Source organism: Varroa jacobsoni, unplaced genomic scaffold, assembly GCF_002532875.2.
Source record: "Varroa jacobsoni isolate VJ856 unplaced genomic scaffold, vjacob_1.0 scaffold_1268, whole genome shotgun sequence".
Classification (NCBI taxonomy): Eukaryota; Metazoa; Arthropoda; class Arachnida; order Mesostigmata; family Varroidae; genus Varroa; species Varroa jacobsoni.
In genome coordinates, this window is record NW_019214170.1 from 245,806 (window position 1) to 257,866 (window position 12,061).

Sequence of the window (12,061 nt, forward strand, 5' to 3'; positions counted from 1 at the left end):
ATTTAAATAAATAGAAAAAATATATAGAGGATAAATAGAACATTCCGATGATTAAAACAATTGACAAGCTAGTCGACATCTTTTATCATGAACTGAGTTATGCAATTTCAGTATTATGAATACAGCCATTCCGTCGCATACTTAATTAAAAGACCTTAACGTACAGCGATCTGTTGCCAGTAACGAGCTCGAAGTAGTTGTTACGATTGTAGAGGTAGTTATAACGATATATTTGCCCCGGTGACACAGCTAATATCGTGGCCTTTTCTTCTGGCAGGGTGGCCTCATTATCCCAGATGTAGTTCATATATAGAAGCTGGTCACTGGAGAGCTGTTTTCGAAACCCATAAACGGCAATTTGATGAGCACCCCGGTTTCCTACAACGAGGTTTTCAGAGAAATTCATTGACACCCGATGGAACAGGATATTATCGTGGTGATCAGCGTGATTCTTCGACACGTAGTTCTTAAAAACGTGAACATGCTGAAGTGAACCTGCTTTACCACCCACGAAAGCTAGTGTTTCACGATGTTCATTCCTATAGAAGAGATTATTACGAATAAGAGCTTTTACCGCTGACACTGAGTCATCCGAGTCTACTTTGGCGTATAAGCCTCCCTGGTTTTCCAGAATCGTGTTACCGATCACGTCAAGGTGAAGAACATTCTGCACATCAAGAAATATCGCTGCTGGAACCGAGCTTAAGTTTCCGAACAGTTGCAAACCGTTACGCTCGACACGGTTATAGCGAATACCAATGATAGGAGTAATCTCTCCGGCAGAACGATAAGCAATAGCTCCCCCTTCATTGTTAAAGAAATGGCAAGCGGTCACGTTATGCTTGATGTCGCGGCCTGCTAATGGCCTAGCGGGCAGTGGAAGAACCTCGGCAATAAAGCCATTTTGTTCACTACCCCCAGTGGCATGGAGGTGGACGCTCAGTGTGCTACCAAGTCGGGTCTCGTAAAAAGCTCGTTGATCATCGTTCGGTAAAAGGATTCCCAGGACAGGTGAAGTGTAGTTGAAAATGTTACCGTCATACAATTTGATGTTATCCGGATTTGGAGAATAGTTAGTGGCATTAAACAAATTAAACTGAAGCAGGCGAAAACCTATCGACTCGACATCCGTTTTGAAGATCTTGATACAATCCACCGCTGCAGAGTCGTATTTGAAGTATACGAGAATACGGCCCTTTAGGACGAACTCCTTATTACTGTCGCAAATGTCAACTAAGCCAAATAGATTGTAAGGTATGTCTATAATCTTTAAGGGTACGAAGTTTGAATCTCGCGTATTAGTCTGACCATGCAAAGTAAGTACATTTAGTCCAGAGCCAAGATTGTCCGTGAAATTCACTCCATGTACAAACTGAAATCCTGGAGACGCTACGACTTCTAAGCCGACATGAGCATTTTGAGTAATATTGCATAATTCTAGAGCTACTCGTCGCTGTACAACTTGAACTGCAGCTGCCTTCTCGTTATGAAGAATTCCAGCACCGCGAATAACGGCGAATCGAATTGCGGACGAGGCTTGAGCAAATCTCGCAAGGTGATCTTGAGTCCCACGCTGAGATTCGGCAAGGCTGTCTGGAACAGAGAAGCGAATCCCGCCCCAATATTCCTCGTCGGGTTGTCTGTTTTCCTCTCCGCAATAGACATAGACAAAGTCTTCGCCTTGATGCGTGCACGAGTAGTCTTTTATGCCATAACCGTTTAAACGGTACTCACAGTCTCGAAGATCGGTCTCCTCACCGGTACATTCGAGAGGATGTGTCCAAGAGCGTACTCGAGACATTTCGTTAATGCCGACGTCGAAACGAGGTGCACGATGCAGTTGTACGTTTACTTGATTACGGCCGATTGCTGAACAGACGACTTGAGCGTTCCGTTCTGTAAAACGGGGGTCGCAGACGGGTACCCATTGAAGGGTAGTCTTATTGAAAATCTCCACAAATCCGTCAATTCTTTGATTGTCGTCGCAAGTTTGGTCAACGCAAAGCCGTACGGCAAGATCTGACGTATCGCGAAGGTTACTTTGCCTTTTACGCACGGGTCGAGCTGACTGAAGGTTTCGGGCTGGCTGGAAGTACACAGGATTCTGCTCGCGACCCATCACTATTAGATCGCCAAGTACAAGGATACCCACACTAGGGTAGACCTACAAAAAAGACCCATAAAAACACCTTATATCATCAATTGCAAAAAATAATTTTGACCCAATTGAGTTATGGCCGCTAGTTTATTAAAAATGAAAAAAAAAATGCTTGAACGATTCGTAATTATCTAAAGTATATTATTACCATTGGAGCCCTGTAGATATTCGTACATTTTAATCATACCTCAACAGTGACTCCGTCCATCAAAATCAGAGTAGCTCCGGGCATCACCGTCAAATCGCTTTTTATTACGTAAGGGCGAGTTCGTTGTATTAGCGTAAGGTTAGTGTAGAGCCTTCCCCCAAGAGGATGACTAACATCTACAGGAGCGCGGCTTAAGTCCTCGTGAAGCATGACAGCGTTCATATCGGCCGCGCCTAGAAAGCGTCAATAAAAGTTAAATTATTACTTCGAGCCTCTAAGACGGCTATAATCGGTAGCAGCCGTTCGACAAACATAATCACAGGTTACAGGAAAAACAGAATTATTTAGTTCACGAAAACGAATAGGGTTAATTAATTAAAGTTTCGATTTCCTAACCTACTGCCAGCTGCGGCGAAATGTTTGTACATCGACATTGTACAATACTTATGCTCCATTTGATGCCCCGCTTCTGCATACGTGCGATCATATAGAGCGGATGTTTTAGGCAAATGGTTCTCTCACCTAAGAAGGGTACGAAATCAGCAATAGCGTAGCTGTTCCAGTCATCAAAATCAAAAATCCTCGATCGAATCTCTTCGATGCTCGTTTTTCCCCAGAAGTTTTCACGAGCATTAAGGACGTTGCTGAGAGATGACGCTTTTACTCCAGCAACCAATTCGAATTCCATGAGGGAATTTTCAAACAAATTTCGTGAAACGTTGAAAAGCTGAACACCCTTAATGGCTAGTGTGTAGCTTTTCGGCTGGTATACGACACCATCGGTGTGGATTGCATATTTGCCCAATGAGAATGGGGCGGTGTCACGAATAATATTTGCTATAAAGTTCGCTGAAACCTGCATACATGATAGCGTAGTAAATTTGGTTAATGAACCGCACCACTGTCTAAAGCCCGCTTTATTCCATTATATTTTGTTTATTAAACATTTTTTCTCTTAGTTATTTTTTTATCTTCCGATATGCTTTATTATCTGAATCTTCGTTTATTTTGAATATATAGCATATAATTACTTATGTATAGATAGGGTGTATTAAGAATGTGGCACAAAATTGAGAGGTTAGGTAGATCTACATAGACTTCAATCATCAATAACTACAAAACGTTAATTACAAGAGGACTGATTGCAAATTATTTATGGTGACGATGAGATAAAATCGTAATGTACTTATATCCTGTACAGATAAAAGAAATTGGGAAAAAAGGTTTTATTACCTGACTAAACTGCTCAGAATGGCTGTTAATAAATATCTCAACGGCGTATCTAGCGATGTTTCTCTCAATGACGTTGTAGGCCACTAGAAACTCCTTTTCCATACCACCTATTGTAAGAACGCCTTTAGGGCACTGATTACCCATCAGCTGGTTGCGTGTGATGTTTACACGGGCAAAATGACCATCCACCTGTATACCACACCTACGGAAATTCAACAAGCGAGATTCAAGTTTAATACATTCAGCTAAAAATATATACATTCAGTAGTATTAATATTTAGCGTATTTACTGAAATTCTACAGGGTTTTAACAGAATGATAAATAAAGATATCTGTTCAAAGAACGATTAATTACTAAGTGGTATATGGATCAACCGGCTACCTAAATAAGTACTAAGCTGCTAACATTGAACATAATTCCGTTATTCCTTTCTTACCTGTTATCACGGTAGCTGTTTCCATCGAAAACGACGGAGTGGGTGAAGTTCTCGTTATAGTGAAGCACGTACGGTAAACGGATAAGTACGCCGCCCTGATTATCAGCCAGCGTACAGTTAACCAGGGTCCAGTGGTAGAGATTGTTCGAGGACCGAATATCCCTTGAATATTGCGATATGATTCCACCTAGATTTTTAGTTAGGTGATTGTCTACAAGGGTGTAATTTATCTCTGCCAGCTGGTGCCTAAAAAAAAACATGTTCTCTATATTAATTAATTCAGATCGTCCACGGGGAGTATCTAAATCAAAAAACGTCGATTTTCTTTAGATTCTGGGAAAACCATTTTCAAAACAAAATAGGATTTCATATACCATCTGTATATGCATATATTATGTAATGTATTATTTATATATTTATATATATACTGTATATTATGTATTAAAGTAAATAAATCCTAAACATGACAAATCGAAGGATTGAACTAGTACTATCCATGCTGCTGTACTTGCCAAGAAAAACAAAAAAGGCTTCTGCAATAGCGTACGACAACATTCTCATCTCGATTAGAAATTCAGATGTAGTAATTAATCTGATTTCGGAGTTAAAGTCAAGGACCATTCTTTAAAGCTGTAATTTCAACGGGTAAGCCAAAATAATTAAGTCATGATAATAAACAACCATATTTCAGACAAAGAGGATAAACCTAGTTAGCTTCTCAGGACTGCCCCCGCTGAGCGTTGCGTACATCTCGCTACTTCTACTTTCTCTGTGATCAGGACTAACTACAGAACAAACTCACCTGAGGGGGTCCCAGTGTGGGGTCGATACGTATATCGCTTGTTTCCTTGATTCGCGCACGAGGTTATTCGAAAAGTAGATGCTCTCGTTTGAATATCGATTGTAGAACTCTCCGTCGATACCCTGGTCGCGATTGAAATGTGCACTCCAGAATGCGTGAAGGTTATTGACAAGCGTGTTTGACAACAGCCGAATGGACGGAACATACTCAAGCCAACCACGCCACGTAGTAGTACCTTTTTATAAAGATGCAGTCCATAAAACGTCATTGGCTCTATTGGTATGGATCATAGTTAATTTGCCTTATTTAATTTGAGTATCCTAAGCTTTCGTTAAGTAGGCAAGTCCATCACCGACAGACAAGCACCTATTGGAGACAACCAAGAAAGAGCAGACTATATCAGCTTTAAAGCAAGATATCAATTCAAGAAATACGCTAGTAACATTTTTTTAATATAATTACAGTTACATTAATTATAATTTAATAACTACTAACATTTTTGACATTAATAATTTGACAACATAATATATTATGTTGTCAAAGGGAGAGTTATTGTCATCATCTTCATAACAGTCCAGGAGGGACACAATTAAGATAGAGAAGTTGCAGGAAGTCCTAATAATTACAATACATGCGACCATACAGAGAGCAAATGTAAATATATAAGGTTTGCTGGATATATGGGAGATATAGGTTCATAGCAAGGTTCAACTAGTATTTCTTCGCTCTGCAGAAACAGAGATATCATTGTAGATCAAATCTATAGTATCGACAGGAATGTGAGATTCTAACAGATAGATAGTCAGCATAGAGGAGTATGACAGTGGACATCAAGAATGCGATCAGAATAGTTGGGCTACCGGTTATAGCTAGCTCTTGAGGCTCACTTATCCTTGTGTCCTTCATCATGCATTTAGTCCATTCATTCGTTTCGTTGTTCACTTCAGTAGATCATGCGTTATCGTGCACAAGCATCCATGATCTTAAAGTAGTCGTTTTCTAAAACAACTGACACGAGCCTAGTCTACCTGCACGATAAGATTGATTGTATCCCAGGGACTGAGGAATCGAGTTCAAGTGTCCCGTGGGAGCGATCGGTGACTCTCTCTTAGAGCTCCAATGTGCGTTCAAGTTGGCCCTAACAGATAGAGATTTCTGTTGTTGCTTTCGGAACTGTTTTTGTCTGCCCGCAGGCCGCGCAGGGACAAAAATATCTTCACGCTTCTTAGACACGCCTACACCGGTTAACATCACCATCATACGTCGTATTGTATCATCATATACACGTCGTTATATAATCACACCGCACGCACACGCGGTGTCAGGAAGTTCATGGGTGGGAGAATAGTAACGATGGCGTTAGATATACCAAACAAAAGAATACCTTCAGATTGTATGCTATCAGATGGATGCTAAGCGACTATATTCCAGTGAGACCTTATATTAATATAAATAGCCAGCAATTACAAGATCCAAGGTTAAGGACAAAAAACTTGGTTATGAATATTTGTGCTCTTTAGGAGCTTGCTAGTTCAGTGTGCCTAATTCTCATTTTCTGTTTATCATATCAGGCAGCGTAGACCATAGTGTAATGTCAAAATAGGTTTATACGCATAAATAATAAAACAGTGCCGTTTGCATATTGATACTGACTTCACGAACAAATTTTTATTAAATTCAAATTTAGCCACCAACGTAAGTGAATGGCCTTATTAACTGGCCTTTCTTACATATACGACATATCAAAGACCGAATGTAGCATCAGTTAGAGCAAATTCAATGCGAGACCCTTGGTAGTATTCAGATGATGAGGGAATGATTCTTTCAGAGGCTGATATTGTGTTATTGTTGTGGCACTCACCTAGAGGAGAAGACGCTTGAAGATAGATAACTGCTCCGCCAATGGGTCTGGCTCCACTCTCGTATTTGGCGCTGACCACATAGCCCGCTTCGCGAAGGGGAAATGATGTTAGGTTTCGTCGGAGATCCCATGTCTCCATAGGGTCACCACGATTTGACCCCCTTTGGACAAAAGAGATAAAAATACCATATAATCACGTGGAGTTTGTTTGGTATGCATTCGAGATTTATGGCTGTTTCACTTAATCCTAAAAGTTTATAACTGGGTGTTGAGCTTAGACAGTATGACGACGAATATATCCATCTGACAAAAGTCATTTTCTTAAAAGCACTTTTTAGATTTATTTGCTGCTTATACATATCAGTTGGCTATTATAGGACAACAAAGATTTTTTGGAAACGATTTCTGTGAGTTGTTATTTTTACTTTCCAATAAAAAAGTGTCATATTTTATACTATTAATTACAGCGTGCTTTATATTGCATTATATGTCTACCTGCGTCCTTTCGTGATGCTGAGGTTCTCTGTAGACTCGTGTTGGAAGGGGCTAATAACGAGGAGTCCAACGGACATGCTGTCTCTACATTTAATTTCGAACTCAAAGTCCACTCCAGGTTGAGTTGTCCCGAGCACAAGGAACTTGGGCTGATCAGGTTCTAAGGAAATCGACACTGGTTGCGAGCGATCGGCTGGTGGTAGGACTTCGCTCAATGACGATGGGATCCATTGTCGCATCTCAAGGTGCTCTTCGCGAGTTAGGACAGGATTGTAGAAGACGCCAGCGCCTTCATTGTTCTGTAGGATAGCAGATTAAAAGATATATATCGAATTGTACTAGTATTTTAAGTTTTCTATTTAACCTCGTTAGCTGTTGGTAAAATTCAACATTTATAAATAAATTCTATATAGATTATTTTGATATTCTCTGTTGAAGTCGCATAGTGTCAGGACTCACAGTATTGGTTGTACTTTTTGCACCGGACTCTAATTTTTCAGCACAAATAAGCTCCCAAAACATATATTGCACATGGTGCTGTGAAGAAGTATCATTACTGTTGCCACAAGAATATAAGTTCAAACCTACCTGGATAACGTTCTTATAAATGTCCAACCCCTGACCACGCGTCTCAATGCCATGACGGTTATTGCCCTCGATAGTGCACGACTGAATAGAGGGGTTTTCCTTTTGAGCAAAAATATTATTCCACGTTATTCCAATTCCCGAGGCCATGTTATTGTCAACCCGAACGTTCTTGATGTCATGACTGTTCATGTCGATTTGAAGCGCTGGCTTGAACGCATGTGTAGAGTAGTCAAGCTGGCCAGCTGTAGATATCTCAGCAAACTCAATTGCCGACCTCTTGGCTGCTGGGCCCAGGCGGATACCTGACCACGAACTTTTGAAACATCGGATACCAACTAGCTGGGTACAAGCATTTGACTCGTACACATCCTCAAGCACACGGCCACGACAGGCAAATATGTCACGATCCTCTTCACGACAATGGACATGGGAGAGTACAGCGGGTATAGCTGTCGCTGGCATATCTATTTCTTCGAGTTGCCACCCGCGATCTGCCATTATATAGCCTAGCTGATGACACACAACAGCAGCTTCACGTTCCCCGAAACCGTGATTGCAAATTCCGCCTCTACGACCATTAACCACCACCTCAACGCGTCCATAAGTCCCTTGTGAAAGAATCACCGGTGAGCCAAGTGGGAAGTCTTCATTTGGTGGAATCTCATGCGCTGAAGGGTCAGTAAACGCTGTGAAATGAATTTTCTCAAAGCTAGAGCCCACTGCACGAAGCTCTCCCTGAACCATCAAGCCAACGGACTGCTCGAAGTAGAGCTTTGTTTGAGGGTGGATTGTGAGTTTGGCGTTGCTCCGTACGTAGATATCCCTTCGAACTGTATAGTCTCCCGGTCCGATCTGGAAATCTCCAGCGATCTCCCCACCGATTTCGTGTGTGTTTCCTTGTGTGTCGAACGTCATCACACGCTTTCGATCAAACCTTAATGACACGTGGTCTCTCGTGTTAAGATCGTACGGAGCTGTTAAGTATTGAAGAAACTCGACTCTAGCAAGGTTGTAACGATCTTTTCGATCGAATATTCTGCCGTAAACCTGTCTCGCGTGTCGTTCACCTTCGTCCCTACCAGGTGTGCTCCAATAATTGTAGGTCGCATTGATCACCTTTGAGCTGTCCTCAAGATGCACACCTAACTCATATTTCGAATTTGGGTTGTACATGCGGTTTCGATAGATGGCAGTATTGTTTGACTCAACAGCTACAACAGCTGCCACTCGGCTGCGGGGCCGCAAAGCTGGGAAGAGTTCCGAAACTCGATTCTGCTCAAGCACGTTGTTAGTGAAAAGGAGCTCCTGTACGTTCGATTCCTGCATTACACCCACCTTTGCCACGTAGCTGCCTCGATTATTCCGGAACCAATTCTCTTTGACAATTCCGTACGCTCTTCTGTTTGCGTAACTCCAGTTGACGTCTTGATTTGAGATAAGCAGAGCGCCATTTAGGTGGTCTTGGAATACGTTGTTTTCGACAAACGCGTATGTATTCAACAACGGTTTGACTTTTATGGACAGATACTTTGATGTAAAAAACTTGTTGTGCGTAATGTACAGGAAACTGTTAAACTTGGTCAGATGGCAAGACTCAAAGTACACTCCAGCATCTCCGTTATTGCTAAAAGATGACATTGAAACGTTCCACAATGCGTCAGCTAAGCAGCTATTACCAAAAAAAACGCCAGCCCACCCATTACGGCTTAATGATGAACGGCTCACGTGTACAGTATAATTGAACGGAATGTATAAACTCGTATGGTTCGTATTGAGTATGATGCCATTCATTGTGTTGTTCTGTATAGTGCATCGATCGAAATGGCGATAGCCTCCGGCGTACGTTACATTAATTCCGTCACCGATATTGTTCTCCACTGTAGTCATATTGAGGATGATATCTCCAGCGCCATCGTGTACATGTACACCGGCCACATGATTGTTCCCTGCTACGCGGGACTTCCTCAAAGCCACACCAGATACGATTTCGCGCGCCAAGATTCCTCGCCCGTTGTTATTAGAGAGTTCACAGTTCGTACAATTGATGTCGAATACTTTGCCTTGCTCAAGATAGACTTCCAATGAGAATGTTGCAGCAATCATCGATGCCGCGCGGTGAACCACCTGCAAAGAAGTCCGTTTTGCATGGTATATATATACTAATGAGTCCAAATTCATGGACAATCACTTTTCTTATTTGAAACGTTTGTAAAGATGTTAGGCTAGCAGTTCTACGCAGCAAAACTTCATCACGCCATTTTAATTCATTGGTCTGTATCAAAAAAGAAGAAATGCGGGTTTACTAACGGTTAATTCTTGGTATCCCCGTTTCGAAGAAAATGTTTGTGGTCGAGTGTAATTGTTAATTACAAATGTGCCCAAAAGGAACTCTTCGTATTGTCTTGGACCATCGTAAACGCTAACCGTTGGATCCACTACATCGGGGCTTTGTCTGAAATATTAATAAAACACTTTAGCTGTTATTCCGTAGATTCAGCTTTTAGGAGGTTTTTGGAAAATTTTTTACGACAATAACTTGGTGTGCGTGTAGTGAGAGATTTATATTCGGAAACAACATTACGGCTCACCTGTTATAATAATCTTTGAGTTTTTCGTCCCAATCAAGCGGTATGCGACGGAAATCTTTAAATACCAAGGTGAGTTCCTCGTTCTTATTCCTCTGATGTTGAGGTATTGTAATTGTCTGCAAAGCAAATCATTTTACCATCGTCTGCATATTTAGTTTTTGCGTAACCTGGATATAAATGTTAAGTGTGCGTTTGAGCAACTAATTCAATTGTTTAGGTACTCAATGGCATTTTTTAATAATCTAAGTGCATTCGAGGGAAAAATGTATAAAAAGTTTTTAATTTTTAAGATATATTGTAAAAGTGCAGAGGAGAACGAAGACAATTCCTGTACATACCCTTTCGCATCCATGGGAAACGTCCGTAGAGATCTGTACAAACTTGAGAGGAAATACGGTGCCCATGGGTGATGAGCAGAAACTCTCTGATGAAAACACAGGAAAGTCATGGTGCACATAATGAATTCCGTCTGCTCCATTGTATGCAGATACCAAACCACGTAAATGAATCTGAAGATGGCTTGAGTTTATAAACAGGCCCGGTCCTAGAATACATTGAAAGAAAATGAATCAAAATGGAATACTGCAACGCATGACACTCCGCCTGATAAAGCAAATTAACTTCAAGCTAAAGAAAATGGTAAAATTATTAGTTCGAATTATCTTACTAGCATTTCATATTTTATTTAATTTACCTACATCAACATTTTACTTTTGTTTAGTATATATCTAGTTTACTATATAATTTGTTTCTTCAGTATATATGTTGAGGGCGTTTTTGAGGTAACTGTCATTTTAGCAGATCCGACCAAGACATACGGTACGCATATATTTCAATCAGTCTACCATGAGAGCAAAAGTTAGCAAAAAACCGGACACCTCCAAAATTGAGCCGACAAGACAGCACGCCTCAATTATATTACTGAATAATGAAAAACAATTCTGCATATAGTCGCTGCGCTTATACTTAAGACCACTGGAAATCGATTTACAAGTCATCGATGCTTCATTCCATTGGCTTGCTTTTTTTTTATTTAATATGACAAGTTATTCATCATATGTGAATAAGTCGTCAGGTTTATTTATTCTTAGGTACAGCATTAAGGACTTGCGTTTATTAGGACCTTAACGAAAATGGATCTTGCTAGGCTTGTCTCAGATTTCTCTAACATGAAACGATGAAACATCTAATCTATGAAACGATATGGCAACGATATAAGCAACAATTCACCTATATAATTAAAATACCTCATCTTCGTTAATTCTTTGTTTTCCTAATCCTTAATATCTGGTAAAAATGTTTACCAACGCTGAAGTTTGACCTATCGTGGCACAACTAACAAGCTTGTCAGTCATGCTTATCATGGTAACGCACTCGAAGAGTTGCACGTTAGCCACCCAGACCATACCGCCGTCCCATTGGCATGCTGAAATCTATCTATAGCGGTCAAATTCAACTAGTCCGTTTTTACATTGTTTAGTTGTCATGGGCTGCTTTGCAGCTGCCAGGTTGAGTTAACAACAAGAGTCACCGCATTAACAACAAAAATAACAGTATCAGTATAACGGTAATGTCATTAGCATTATCCTCCTCATTCATAATAAGCGGATAGAACATGTGCTGCGACTGTGTACCTAGTTTTTACGCGAACACCTTTGTTGCTTCATCATCATCACCAATTTTAATTTCAACTTTATTGACGGTGCAATGGCAGCATATGCACATAGCTAATACCATAACTATTACAACTC

The 12,061-nt window shown here is 40.7% G+C and overlaps 1 protein-coding gene across 4 annotated transcripts in view; it reads right to left on the reverse strand.

The window, feature by feature from the left end:
- bark (C-type lectin domain-containing protein bark beetle) overlaps window positions 1–12,061 on the reverse strand; it is a 76,186-nt gene that overhangs the window by 6,202 nt on the left and 57,923 nt on the right. For 3 of the 4 annotated variants that reach the window (XM_022847120.2, XM_022847119.2, XM_022847123.2), the window contains 13 exons: window positions 10,649–10,854; window positions 10,311–10,426; window positions 10,030–10,174; window positions 7,723–9,846; window positions 7,135–7,433; window positions 6,640–6,800; window positions 5,807–6,013; window positions 4,779–5,013; window positions 3,977–4,222; window positions 3,540–3,741; window positions 2,829–3,162; window positions 2,346–2,539; window positions 165–2,164 (listed from right to left, as the gene is read on the reverse strand). In XM_022847120.2, the coding sequence (XP_022702855.1) occupies window positions 165–2,164; window positions 2,346–2,539; window positions 2,829–3,162; window positions 3,540–3,741; window positions 3,977–4,222; window positions 4,779–5,013; window positions 5,807–6,013; window positions 6,640–6,800; window positions 7,135–7,433; window positions 7,723–9,846; window positions 10,030–10,174; window positions 10,311–10,426; window positions 10,649–10,854 (6,469 nt within the window). The remainder of the gene's footprint in view (window positions 1–164; window positions 2,165–2,345; window positions 2,540–2,828; window positions 3,163–3,539; window positions 3,742–3,976; window positions 4,223–4,778; window positions 5,014–5,806; window positions 6,014–6,639; window positions 6,801–7,134; window positions 7,434–7,722; window positions 9,847–10,029; window positions 10,175–10,310; window positions 10,427–10,648; window positions 10,855–12,061) is intronic. The other variant, XM_022847122.2, reaches the window with a different exon arrangement.